At 40.2% G+C, this 14,966-nt stretch overlaps 1 protein-coding gene across 3 annotated transcripts in view; it reads right to left on the bottom strand.

Moving 5' to 3' along the window:
* The window catches only part of PPP4R4 (protein phosphatase 4 regulatory subunit 4), a 117,421-nt gene that overhangs the window by 58,481 nt on the left and 43,974 nt on the right, over positions 1 to 14,966 (bottom strand). For 2 of the 3 annotated variants that reach the window (XM_074956169.1, XM_074956170.1), the window contains exons 4-6: positions 7,659 to 7,806; positions 6,847 to 6,920; positions 4,753 to 4,859 (exon numbers count right to left, since the gene is read on the bottom strand). In XM_074956169.1, coding sequence (XP_074812270.1) covers positions 4,753 to 4,859; positions 6,847 to 6,920; positions 7,659 to 7,806 — 329 coding nt within the window. Of the gene's footprint in view, positions 1 to 4,752; positions 4,860 to 6,846; positions 6,921 to 7,658; positions 7,807 to 10,523; positions 10,625 to 14,966 lie in introns of those variants that run through there. The other variant, XM_074956171.1, reaches the window with a different exon arrangement.

Genomic DNA, 14,966 nt, shown 5'->3' with positions numbered 1-14,966 from the left:
GGTTTGTGCAGCTATGTCTTCCATCTCTTTCACTCCTTAAAGTGGAATAGGCCCCAATGAAGTAGGAATAAGTGCACACTGGACCTCTGTTGCAAGACCTGACCTACATAGCCCTGGATGCTCTTTGACCCTTCTTTGGAGGTTTCAAACAGACGAACTTATATATTAAAAAATCCTTATTTCAGTCCAGATAGAATTTAAGGAATCTTGAAAAACTTCTCAGAATACAGAAGGAAAGGAAATCTCCAGGCTGATATGGAAACCTTGAGCCCATTTTGGGAAGAAAATCTTGAAGATGAACTTGTCTTTATGCAAGGTGAGGTCCAAGTCATCCTACGGTTGCACAGCATCTAACACAACAGGGTACCAATCCTGAGTGGGACCTTGGATACTATCACAATACAGACAATAAATTTAAAAAAGGAGGCCTGCTCAAGGGTTTCTAGTATCCAAGCTCTTCTAGCCAAGAAAGTATTTCCAAGAAGGGATGTTTGAAATGGAAGGAAATGAAATAGCACAATTCCATTTAGTCTTTGGAAAGGTTACTATCAAAGTCAGATTCCAGGAGACAATATTAAGTCGAACTCTATCTAGACTCTATTCATGAATATTGTAATTATTATTTAAAACAGCAACATAGATATTCATAGCACTATACAAACACATACATTACAAAGGCTCCAATCTTCCAAATTGATTATTTGCAGATTGACCCAGCATCCATACCAAGTCAACTGTTATTAATTTGTAATAACAATTTTTGGTCAATCTGGAACCATACGAGCTTTCCTCCCCTTCACGTAAGGATTCTGATCTCCAATTCTTTCCTTGCAGCTGGAGTTATGAACTGCTTTACTTGGTCTTTCTGTTGGATCATATTAAAGAAGTTCTGTATTAAAATCACAAATGAGTTTGATTCCCCATAGTTTAAATTCCAGGGTATTACTAATTAAGAGGTCTCTTGGTTTTTGGTACTGTTTCTCTCCCTCTGTGTGTGAAACTTGCAAGCTGCTAATTGTATTAGTACATTCTAAGACAAAGTCTGTTGTCAAAGCAATTCTTTGTAACAACAACTACTCACACAGAGAGACTCAAAGCAATACTCTGTAACAACAGAAACAGCACCCAGAAACTCCCCGCCCTTTAGCTGTATTCATCTCGCTTTGTTAACAATTGTGATTAAAATAGAGATAGAGGATGTATGTGGATGGTTGCTTGGTGCGGATAATAACTGAATGATCAGGGAGGTGCCAGCCTAAGAATCCAGTGTCCATCGGCTGAAGAAGGCGTCAAGTGAAAATAACGAGAGGACCCCCAGAGGGCAGACTGGAATCCACCCAACAGCCTCAAGAATGGGAGAACCAAAGAACAAGATAACATCTGGCAGCACGGAGCCGTCAGGAATGTGACATCTGCTGACTGATTCAGCAACAGCATGATGAAGCAATTCCCATAGACTGACATAGGAAGAAATTCCTATAAAAATGGACTCTGGAAAGTGAGAACTTTGGGGGTCTGATTCTGAAAACCAACTTCCAGGAGCATCAGATGTGCATCTGACGAGGCCCTGCTCCCTCCTCACGTCCAGGCCATCTGGCCAGTGGCTTGGCATGAGCAACTCTAAGGCTGGTAACTATGATAACAACCTTGCAGAACCTGTGTGTGTGTATGAATGAATGTGTGAATAAATACGAGACTGAATGGAATGTTATAGCTATAACTAACTGCTTACTATGATTCTTTCTGTATTCACAATAAATGTGGTATTTTGCCTTTTCCCCTTTAATAAGATCCTGCTGGTTTTTATTTTATTGGTATAACATTTTGGTGGAGAATTGCGAAAGGGGGAATACTTGTAAAAAGCCTCAGTTATTGTAAATATTGGTGTGCACACCGCCAGCTCTATTGAGCTAGGCATTTCTATTGGGTTAACCAGACCTGCTGGCCTCCGGAAGCGTAGCAGGGGACCTGCTGGCCTCCAGGAGGGTAGCGGGGGACCTGCTGGCCTCCAGGAGGGTAGCGGGGGACCTGCTGGCCTCCAGGAGGGTAGCAGGGGAAAGTGTATAAAGTAAGCTAAGATTACTAAAAACAATCAGGTTAACCAGACCTGCTGGCCTCCGAGAAGGTAGCAGGGAAAAACAGGTTAACCAGACCTGCTGGCCTCTGAAAAGGTAGCAGGGAAGAACAGGTTAACCAGACCTGCTGGCCTCTGAGAAGGTAGCAGGGAGGAACAGGTTAACCAGACCTGCTGGCCTCCGGGAAGGTAGCAGGGGACCTGCTGGCCTCTGGGAAGGTAGCAGGGGAAAAACGCATAGATTAAGCTACGATTACTAAACCTAAGTCCTATTGCTCACTGAGGTATCAGCGGCAGCAAGAAGGCCTAAGGGCCAAGCTAAGCTACTCGCTGGAATAAGGAGTAGCAGGTTCAGAGAATCTAGGCTGTGTCACTCGCTGACCTGTGCCAGGTGTGACAAGGAAATTTGATAAGCTATGATTTCAGAATCTAGGCTGTCACTTGCTAAGTAATACCAGGAGTGACAAAGAGATTTAATTTCCATGTTACCCTGTTTTCTTTTAAACATCGTGAGCCAGTACCAGAGGGAGGAATGCAGTCAGAAGGAACTCCAACCTCACCTTTTGTTAAAGAAATTACACCTTTTAAACATCCTTCAAAAATTTGGGCACAGTCCTTGGACTAAACAAGCCCTAGCTGATGTCTGCACTATTTCGGACCTAGAGGATAGATTGGCTCAGTATATCCTCATATACAAACCTTCTAGTGCTGCCAAAAGAGATGCAGCAGCAATTTGGTTGTTGTGGGAGGCATGTAAGGATTCTTACCTCCGCTTGTCTTCATGTAAAGAGGAAAAGGCACAAACGGAAAAGGGAGCAGACAATTGGAAGGTGCTGGCTACAAATACCCAAAGTCAGCTGAAAATAGTGAAAGAGGCACTCCAGGAATGCAAAAAGAGAGAAAGATTCCTGGCAGACCAAGCTAAAGCCTCTGAGAAAATTGAAAGAGAGAATCATGTGCTCCAAGGTATGGTAAAGAAATTAACCTTGAAGCAGGGCAGAGCACCTGCAAATCATAGTAGTTGTGAATCACTAATTAAGAGTCTGAGACAAAAATTGGGCTTTGCCTCTGAACAGGTAGCAGCCATTACAGCAGGTGAAGGGGGAGAAGGTCCTATGTACGGCACCCCCAGGCATAATTACAAAGAGAAAAGAGAGTGAAAAAGTTAACTCTGCAGAGGCTGGAGGGAATTACGCAGCTAAACTTTGTGAAAATGTTAAAAAGGAAAAGTGTTAGAGAAAGAGCATTCTTGGTTTCTTTGCAGCCATTCTGAAGGAAAAATGGGCCCTTAAAGCTGGCCACTTAAGCAAGCTTTATGTTTGCTCTGAGCTGCTGGAGTAGCACACAATAGACTTTAGAGCGACCAGGATATGATTCTTCAATTTTCCTATCAAGAAGAAATGTCTATTTAAAATATATGTTACCATATAAAACATCTCATTTCAGAGGGGGGTTTGGGCCAGAAGAGAGAGACAGAAACATGTACAAAGAAGCTCCCCATCAACAGAAACCAAATGGAACCCTGTGTTTAAACCTTGGGAAACCAGTTCTGTTTCTGGCAGGAGACCTTTGGGACTTGTCTAAATATCACCTAGGGAAAGGGGAGTCCCTTCCTATACTGGAGTGTGGCTTTCTTTGGAAGCTCATCTTTTCAGTTGTTAGGGATGGGGATCCCTGTAGAGGGACCTGGGGACTGAAACTTGGCCCAGAAAGGTAATCTCAAGGGAACCCTTTTCTTGAGCCTTGAGACTCTGGGAGTCTGATAAGACCCTGAGAAGGCTCCGAGGACACTAATGTCTCATCTAGACAGTCCTGAGGCATGGTTATTAATGTTGCCTGCACAGGAAAGGCTAGCTGAAAAGGGCCTATTTAATACAGGGTTGATTAAACTGATGGTAGAAGGTAAGTAAGGTAGAATGGATGTTGTGGGGCAGATAGGTATTTCTAGGTTCTACACTGCTGTCCAAATCACTGACTTTCAGTCTTGGAGGTGGAGGAGATCAGGTCAACAGCAGTTGGCTGCTGCTGTGTCCCCCATGCAGTTATGACAAGAATAAAATCCCAAGCAAAGAATTCTGAAATCTGGCCACACAACTCAAAATTTAGAAACAAGATTTTGCCTTTAAGACAAGAGAGTTTTAAGTTTAACAATTCCTTTACTGGAGATTTTAAAATAGATTTTAACGAAATGCACCAGGAAGGCTTGGAAGAGTCTAACTGCATGTGAGGAGACAGAATTAAACTGGCAGGCTCATCAGGAGTGGGGATGCTCTCCTGTTGTTTTTGATAGGCAGGCATGGTTATGCCTCCAAAAGCTGCAAGCAGGCTGAAAAACCACTGTTTAGATCTGCGGACTTTCCTACACAGAACAATAATCTGGAGAAATGACATGAAAAATGGTGTTCCCAAGGTAACCTCTTGACTGGTGGAAGAATGTACACAGGGAAGTTGAAAGCTGATGACAACAGCAATGTTTGAACATGCTGAGTACTGTGACCTACCTAATGAACATCGCTTATAGCTAATTAGTATTATGATGGATGGATCTGTAAGAACAAAAGCATTCAATTTTTGTACAATAGAGAAAATTATGTAAATCTACTTCTTGTAATATTATCCACTGGAAAAGACATTGTGATAAACATTAAATCTGAAACACATACACACAAACTACTCACATATGAGTTTCAAACTTGTTAGCTAATTTTCCCAATATTTTACAGCTAACTAAACGAGACTGAAGTGTTTGGGAAAGCTGTGCCTTGGAAACAAGTGGATTCAGGATCTATATGGAAAAATGGGAAGAAACATTTAAACAGTAAAAAATGTATTCCTGTTGTTAAAAAAATCTAGAAGTACATAATACAAATCTAGAAGTACATAATACAATTACTTTTTCCACAAAATTAGGTTGCGATCATAATAATGCACACATTAAGACTACTAAGAACCTTGCATTTTAATATTCAGTGCCAACTATAGTATATACCAAATGTATCTTGGCCCAAATTCTAGTTTATGATTCACATCACACTTACAGCCATTACACCTTTGCAACATTACATCTATCTTCTTGTGTTTTTATTTAGAGAATAAATTCTATAAGCATATTTATAGATATTATTTGGGGAATTTTCACACAAAGGACCCCTGGCTTGGAAAAACCCAGAGGAGGAGGGGGGAAAAGGAAATAGTATGAAGCTCTTCTTGCCAATTTTTATCCAGGGACACCCCCTTTGACGTGAACTCTGGTGGCCATATACCCTCCCAACCTTGAATATCTCTGGGATCCATAGGGAAGGGATTCCATTTCCATGTGCAACCATGACCGACTGCTGCTTCTGCTGGAGATGTGCTACCATTTGCTGGATCTCCTCCACAATCCCAGAGGATCAGCTGTCAAAGGGAGCCAGAGGAAGATAATATTCCCAGTTGTATTATCTTCTGATGAGAAATCACCATGGAAACCCATGTGCAGAGTAGGGCAGGGTGCTGCAAAGAAGGATACCTCCCCTGCTCTGCCTCAGCTCTTCATCCAACCTTTCATGCACAACCCCAGCAGAATACAAAGGCCAGGAAAGAGTAGCAGTGCTGCAGAAGCAGCCCTTCCCATCATCTTACTGACAGAAATTTGCTGAGGTTTCCTACTGTGAAGATGTGAACAGATGAACAAGCTAGAATTAGTACACAGAATGTGTTACCCATCATAACACTTAATAAGGAAACAAGTCATACAGGTTTTGTAGGTACCATATATTATTATTTAATATTTGAACAATGGGAGCACCCAGAACATGCCAGACACTTTCCAAATATTTAGCAAGACACAGTCTTTTCCCTAAAGTGCTCTGAATTTAAGACTGTCCTCCAATTTCCATTACAATAAATAAAACAAGAAGAATCTAAGTGTCACAACACAAAAATGAAATAATTAAGAAAAGCCTTATATCATGTGGTCCTAACCAACTGCTGTCCTAAAAGTGCCTCAGCAATTGTATTATACACAAGGTACATTGTTATGGGGGCATCCTATCATTTTACTCTATTTTAAGGAAAAAGCAGAGAGCAAGTTGACATTTTCCAGAAGTGATCATTTTTAAAATTACATTACAGAAACACATTGGTTCTAGCAAAATAAATTTATTTTGTTATTGTTAGCCTTTTACCCTTTAAAAGCAACAATGGATTTCATTTACAAGCACATTTTAACAATGTTTTTATAAAGCACAAATGATCATTAAGGGGCAGGTGACAGAATTCTTCCCTACCCCGAACCCATAATGTAGACACAAAATACACAGTGTTTGCAGGTTGACCTCCAAATAAAAACCTCAGGCTTTGACCCACTGAGAGGAACTTAAACCCCCAAGTCCACTACACCTATAACATAAAATTAGGTTCAGTGCCAATCCAGAATTTTAAGTTACTAAAACAAAAACTCTTTTGTTAGAACATTCTTCCACGTTTACTATCATCTTCGAAATTGAAAACACAGACCCTCGAATGCACTTTATTGATGATATCTCATTTAAAAATACTGTAGTCATTGTTTGTTGATGTATATAAAAGCCTTTTAAGATGACCTCCCATCTACCCCCAACACAGTCCTTTACTACACTATGTTCTACATATAGCCAGATTTTCACAGGTGCTGACCGCTCGTTACTCCTGTTGAAGCAAACAGGAATTATAGGTACTCCAAGCTTTTGAAAATCAGATCATTATTCTTTAATCTATTCTCCATTAATGTTTCCAGGAAAAAATAATATTACCTCATGTCTGATGGTTTCTTTTGGCAAGGCTTCTATTACAGCAAGAAGAGTTTCTAACCACGCATTACTGACACCTGTTAGACACAAACGGACTATATGTTATATTATAGGTCAGTTGTATGAAACAACTTCTGATTTGGTGCATTCAGCTCTTCAATGAGCTATACTTCTAAATGACATTACAGTAACATTCAAAAATAGTTACACACTTCTATCTGTTTGCATATATTTCATTAGAAAAGCAGGTTTTGCCTGCATTTTGGGGAGGGGAGAATTATTCTATTACTTGTTTTTGGAACAACTGTTTGAAGATGACAGTTTTCTCCAGTTAGAAATAACATACTATTTTCTTTAATTTACTTATGTAAAACTTTCTATTTTTGCTGCAAGAGTCATTTTTATTTTTCCTGTATTAAAAAAATAATTTTCAAGAAGATAAAAGAAAATCTCCAAAATCTCAACATTATGAAGAAAAACACTGTAGTCCGTACTTGTGCTTACTCAGGCACAGATTCCAATTAATTCACTGGAAGTTTGGACTAAGGACCTCAGGATTTCGTGCACCAAACAGAAATGTATTTATTTGTTTTATTCAAAATGAAGGAAACTATCAGCTAAATAACAGTCTACAGGAAGGTCAATATATAGAAAACCTTACATACGGCAAGCCATTCCATAAAACCACCATCAATGAATAAACTCACAAATTGGTATAGATTGCATGTATTGTTTTAAATAGTACTGTACAGCCACTAAGGAAACATAAATCACAAAGAACCAATCAGTTATCAGCATAGTATCATGATCCTGACCTGCATCCCTGTGTTCCAGATTCTGTAGAATGATGTGTAGGAAGGAGTGGGAATAAGTATGAATGGACACTGACTCCTCTTGCAGAATAGTCAAAAATGCAACAGCAGCTGTTAACTGCATTTCCACCCCTGCAACATGCAGGACCTCCTGTATAATCAGAAAGGGTATTTATTTAAAAGGATGAGCCAGAAATACATTAAAAGAAAATTCCAATGTTTATTCAGATCCTAGGAATCAGCTGATACAAAACTATCCTTACACAACCACTTCCTCTTAACAGCAATCATTTAGAGATACTCTAACCTCTTTTAAACTACATCTTCACAAATTCAGGTGTCTTACAAATCATAATAATATGAAGCTTTCCAGACAAATAAATTAAAGTGGATCATAATGTTTGACATTGATTAGCAAGGAAAAAATGTAGCACACATTACAATTTTACTAAGCTTTTTAGTTGTGTGTCTTGTTCAATTACTTTTGTGTTTAGGTGCAGATGCTTTCTTTATATACAGTTAGAAAATGTCATAACAAGCCAATCAGCATTCATTTCAGTTATTCATGGGTTAGATAGATAAATATTTTGCACACCTGAGAAGTGATACCAAATTGCACAAAGTTATTTAAATTTCCATCACCAACTGATACCGAACATAAATAAAATTTTATAGTATAGCTTCTTAATAAAAACAGCCAAAGATGTATTAAGTTATTTATTTAAACACTTCTCTATTTATGGATACTCAACTTTATCATGAACCAACCTCATTTATTAGAAACTCTTTCAGAGTGCCTATTCCAAAGTGAAATAATAATAGGTGATGATTAGGTCCAAATTCACGGTCCATTTTGGTCAATTACACCGTCATAGGATTTTAAAAATCACACGTTTCCTGGTTTCAGCTATTTAAATCTGAAATTTCATGGTGGTGTAATTTCAGGAGTCCTGACCCAAAAAGGAGTTGTGGGGGGAGTCGCAAGGTTATTGTAGGGGGGTTGCGGTACTGCTACCCTTACTTCTGCGCTGCTGCTGGAGGCGGCGAGGCTTCAGAGCTGGGCAGCTGGAGAGCGGCAGCTGCTGACTGGGAGCCCAACTCTGAAGGCAGCGCCACCACCAGCAGCAGCACATAAGTAAGGATGGCATGGTATGGTATTGCCATCCTTACTTCTGTGCTGCTGCTTGGGGGGCCCTGCCTTCAGAGCTGGGGGCCCTGCCAACACTCTCCGGCTGCCCAGCTCTGAAGGCAGCGGAGAAGTGAGGGTGGTAATATAGTGACAATCCCTAAAATAATCTTGTGATCGCCCCCTGCAACTCCCTTTTGGGTCAGGACCCCCAATTTGAGAAACGCTGGTCTCCACTATGAAATCTGTATAGTAGAAGGTAAAAGCACACAAAAGACCAGATTTCATGGGGGGATACCTGATTTCAAAGTCTGTGATGTGTTTTCCATAGCCGTGAATTTGGTAGAGCCCTAATGATGATGTGGTAGAGAAAATGTGAGCAAGTGTTCATTTGTAGACAGTTATTAGACGAAAATTAAAGGCCATATCTAACTAGATCTTTCAAAGTTATTTAGACATATCATAACATCTGCTATCGGTAACCTGTATGAGTCACACTACTCACTACCAATATGTACATTTTGCTGGATATTACTAGAATGACATTTTTAAGTGGTTTTACTGCATAATTTGCTATTTTATTTGCAATTTGCATATTTTACTTGTGAATCCAACCTTGGTAACACTTAGCTTTCTCTCTAGACTGATCAAGCTCAACCTGCCAGTTGATATTTTTCACAGATGCTTATTTGGTCCTTTTTTTAACATACATATTGGGACACAAATAATATTTCCCATATTTAACGAAAGAGCAAAGAATATTATCTAAGTCTTTAGTAAAAACCAAAAACAAACCTCCAACAGACTTTCTTTAAAAAAAAAAGAAGCACAAATCACAGGCATAAATGTGACAGACAAAAGATGATCCTGGCTTATGATTTGCTTACCACTGTCATGCGATGATTTAGTACATTTATTATTTATGTAATAAGAGGTGAACAATACAGAAGTCTCAGTACAGAAATGTCAACCAATCAGATTGTATGTGCAAGTACCCTTTTTCAGAGTTGCTGAGCTAAAGGAAAACTGTTATTCATCTCAAGAGCTGGCTGTGGGTGTTTATTATAGCTGTGGATATTTCTACCAGGATACCCATTATCCAAGTAAAATTAAGCTGTGCTGGACAGCTTACCAACTTCGGTAAAATAAAATACTACTGGGAGTACTGCCAAGGAACAAGGTCAGTATATGGCCTTATAACAGAATGACTTTGGGGATCAGAATAAGAAAGCACATAAATATCTGGTTCTTGAAATACACCTCTTACAGTCATTCAAAAAAAGAGAGAGAACTTTACAAAACAATTAAGAAAGAGGGCAGAAGAAACAGGGCCTAAAGAGCATGAATCAAAACGTGAGTTTTAGGATTCAGATAGGATTTAGAGACAGCACAGATAATTCTGCCCCTTTTAGAGCTATTTCTGAAGAAGCTCCCATCCCACCTCCCACCCTGTGTGCTAACATTTAGGTGAAAGACAAGATTGTTAGTACATTCTAACTACAAAAGGACTAACTGCAAACAGTGCAATACAGAACCTTGGATTGTTGATTTTATCTATCTGACACACTTTCCACACTCAATAGGTTTTTCAATTGTGGGCTGAATTGGCACTTTGGAGACATACGTTTCTGCAATGTTAAGCTGAAGTTAAAAAATCAACATAGATTTTGTTGGAATAGAAAGCATTCGATTTCAATTTTAAATATGTTCACTGGGTACACAACATAAATAGGGTTACTTACCAACAACTCAAGATTCCAAATGGTTAGCTCCTCCACAGATCCACACTCTCTGGGTAATCATGTGTGAGAGCCACATTCTCTGGATGTGCCTCCTCATGGACCTCGGGAGACATTGAAATGTAAATTTCTAGATTGCTTAAACATGTGCCTGCATTGATGTCTGCACTGAGAACTGTAGAGTTCCACCTATTAAAATGTGTCTGGCTCCCATCCCCACTTCAGTTCCATAGACCTTAAATTGGACATAAAAATTTATGACAAAAGACATCAGGTTTGCGAGTGTAGATCTGTCGAGGAGGATACCCATTTGGAGAATTATGATTATGGGTAAGTAACTTCTTTTCTAGTCATGGGATCTCCTTCACAGATTCCCACTCTCCAGTAGCAAAAAAGCACTAACCAGCAGACTCAGACGGATTCAGTGTGACATCAAAAAAACAAGCTGGTTTTGATGAACTACCCTATTGAAAAAGACTAAGGTCTAGCAGTTAAGTTCAGGCAGCTATAGTTCCAAAATGTAGAAAGCACTGCAGATTTCTTGAATTGGAACAGATGAAATTTCACCTCCAGTGAAATGTGATTTATGTCCCTTTGGAATAGATTTTCCTTGAAAGAATGCTGCAGTTTATCAACTTTGTATTTGTGTTAATATGGCATAACCTTTTAATTATGAACCAAAAGAAAGAAAGACAGACAGACGCATACATATTTACAGAAGAATGGTACAACAAAGGACTGATTAGGTTTGAACCCAAAGTCATTTTAGAGCAGGGGTGGGCAAACCTTTTGGCCCGAGGGCCACATCGGGGTGCAAAACTGTATGGAGGGCCGCTTAGGGAAGGCTGTGCCTCCCCAAACAGCCTGGCCCCTGCCCCCTATCCACGCCCTCCCACTTCCCGCCCCCTGCCTGCCCCCCTCAAAACTCCTGACCCATCCAACCACCCCCCCCCCCGCTCCTTGTCCCCTGACTGCCCCCTCCCGGGACCCCCGCCCCTAACCACCCCCTGGGACTCCACCTCCATTTAACGCCCCCCATTCCCCATCCCGACTGCCCCATCCGAACCTCTGCCCCATCCAACCACCCTCTGCATCCCATCCCCTGACCGCTCCCCCCCCCCGAACCTCCGCCCCATCCAACTGCCCCCTGCTCCCTGTCTGCCCAATGGGACTCCCTGCCCCTTACCAACCCCCTGGCCTGGGCCCCCTTACCATGCCGCTCAGAGCAGCATGTCTTGCCACCACGCCGCCCAGCCGGAGCCAGACATGCTGCCGTGCATGAGCAGGCAGCCCCGCAGACCAGAGCGCTGCCCACTCAGCAGCGTGACTACAGGGGAAGGGGAACAGCGGGGGAGGGGTCGGGGGCTAGCCTCCCAGGCCAGGAGCTCAGGGGCCGGGCAGGACGGTCCCGTGGGCTGGATGTGCCCCACATCTGCTTTAGAGTGTGAGCAAGGGTTAAGAGCACCATCGCTTCCACTTCCTAACCTTGTGGAAACAGTAAGAAAAGAATTTGTCAATAGCAACTGCAGCTTACAAAGTTGACAAGTTGGTGGACAGCAAATTAAAAAATAGTTTCATAGATTACAAAATAATTCGTTTTGAAAATGGCTTTAGAATGGATCAGATACCACAGGGAAAGGGCCTGATGTGTAGGAACCAGATAATATATAACTGAAGTAAGAAACAAAGATGTTCACAATTTTGAGAAGCCAGAGTGTTGTAAGCTTGACAAGATTTGGGCTCTCTGTCCTTAGAAGGATGTAGACACTTATCATGTTAGGTGACCAACTGCAGCTCTAGATCAAAATTGATTGAATTTTATTCTGAAGCCACATTTGGAAAAATAGCTCTTAATAAAGAAAAATTCAGCAAAATAAATGCCTTCAAAAAACCTCATTCTGGTGGCACCGAGATCCACCAAACCATGGAGATCAAAAAGGAAGGGAGCTGTCAATGCCAAATACGAAGGAGTCATTAGGTGCACAGAACATACACTGAGGAATATGTCTAAGCTGTCTATGAATCTGCATTTCAGTGATTACCAAGGTTCATGAGGAGGTGCATGCAGATATCCAGAGGGTGGGGGATCTACATGGGAGAACCCATAACAAGACATCAGTGTTTTTCAACTGTAGAGAATGTACAAAAATTTCATATACATGATTTTATTTTAATTTCTGAACTATATATATCACAACTGATTTAACCGATAGAACACAATACTGATGCCTCAAACTTGACCATACTTTCTCTGAGTTATATTAAAAGGGTCTGGTAAATTTAATCTTGTTTATCCCAATCTAAAAATGGTAAAAGGTGAAAGTTTTTTGTTTGGTGGTTATTTAATTGTTGTTTTGTTTTAAATATTTAAAATGACAAATATAGAATTTCAATGGAAAATTTTTCCTACCTGTATAATTTCTGCAGTTGCACAGGCAAGTTTACCAGGTTTGATTTACCAATTTCTGCCAGCAAGTAGAGAGAAAATTCTTGATCCAGACAGTCATAATGTCTTTCAATTACCTTTTCCTCAGTCTATTTTATCCACAGCATTGACAAAAGGAGCATTTGTTCTTACCTGTGAGTTCTGCAAATACATTCAAACACCACATGAGGAAGCTGAGTTTACTACCCAATTAGCTCATGGTGATAAAAAGCTGCAGAAACACATAGCAATCACTATGTCTTTCACTTTACAGTTGCAAATACAAATTTACAAAAGTGGGTGAACATCTTTATTCCATCTCACATGTGGGAAATAGAGGTGCAGAGAGATTAACAGATAATTCAATTCCCTTTGAAGTGAGACAACTCCCACTATTTTCAATGGGAATTAGATCAAGTGACAGCTACATGAAATCTCCAGTAACTGGTCAGTTCATCAGCAGTAATATTTCTTCAAAGACAAAAACAAAAATCAAACATAACAAAGCCTGTCAATGCTAAAAAATATTTGCAATCAAAACCAATAAGAGCATTTATAAACCCACCCAGGAAAAATAGGAAAATACAACTATCCCTGTGTTAGGGCTAGTCTAGATGGAGAGTTAGTGAATGGCAAGCTGGGGTGTAAATCTACAGCGCACTAGTATGCTGCCCACTAACTGGCTGTGCAGACCTTGTTACCGTGTGATAAAAATTCCCTAGTGTGCTTTGACCATCTCTTGTTTCAAACAGCAGTAGGTCAAAGCATAGTAGGGAACTTACAGCATGCAGTCCACAGTCCACACAGCCACTTAGTGTGTGGCATGCTAGTGCACTGTAGATTTACACCCCAGCTTGCCATGCACTAACTCTCCGTCTAGACAAGCTCTTAATGAAAGTAAACAGATAGTAAAGCAGCCTTTGGAGGAACTGTTTATACTAGTGTCTATAGACGTTAACAAAACTCACATGTATTTCACAGAGTTTAATAGAGTTTAAGGCCAGAAAGGATCATGAGAAAATATAGTGTTACCTGCTGTTTATCATAGGCCATAACATTTCACCCAATTACCTCTGCATTGAGCCCAATAACTTGTGTTTGACTAAAGCATATCATCCAGAAAGCCATCCAGTCTTGATCTGAAGACATGATGGGATTGAGAATTCACCACTGTCCTTAAAAGTTTGTTCCAATGGTTAATCACCCTCACTATTAATAATCTGAGCCTAATTTCAAATTTGAATATGTCTGGTTTTGATTTCCAGCCATTGGTTCTTGTTATGCCTTTCTCTGCTAGATTAAAGAGCCCTTTACTACCAGTATTTTCTCCCTGTTAAGGTATTTATACACTGAAACCAAGTCACTTCTCATACTTTTTTTTGATAAATTGAACAGACTGAGCGCTTTAAGTCTCTCACTGTAAGGCATTTTCTCAAGCTCTTGAATCGTTGTGGCTCTTTTCTGAACCCTCTCCCAATTTTTATACATACTTCTAAAAATGTGGACATCAGAACTGTATGCAGTATTTGATTATCAATCTTACCAATGCCATATACAGAGGTACAATCACTACTCCCCTTTATACATCAAAAGATCCCATTAGCCATTTTTGCCACAGCAATTCATTGGGAGCTCATGCTAATTGCTTAGCCACTATGACCCCTACATTTATAAGAACAAAATCTCCTTTTTGCTATATATTGCCAGAAAGTAAGTATATAAAAGCAATAGAAGTACCACCAGCAACCAACAGGCCAACAACATTTAATGAACTTTTGGTAGAAAATGACCTTTATCGAAGTGAGAATCTCAACTTTCGAGTGTCACACAATTTAAGAAAAAAAATAAATCTAGGTTGCTGATTTTTAGTGCACCTTCATTTCAAGAATTCTCTGTCTACCAAAGCATATCATAGGATCAAGAATATCTCAGACGTAATTGGATTCAGTATTTTAAGCAGCAAATTCCAGAAATTCTTCAAGTCAGCACGTTAGTTTAGAAAGGGGCCTGGAATGGGAGGC

Source organism: Natator depressus, chromosome 6 (assembly GCF_965152275.1).
Source record: "Natator depressus isolate rNatDep1 chromosome 6, rNatDep2.hap1, whole genome shotgun sequence".
NCBI lineage: Eukaryota > Metazoa > Chordata > Testudines > Cheloniidae > Natator > Natator depressus.
The sequence above is the reverse complement of the archived record's forward strand: the minus strand, read 5'-3'. Positions and strand labels throughout refer to the sequence as shown.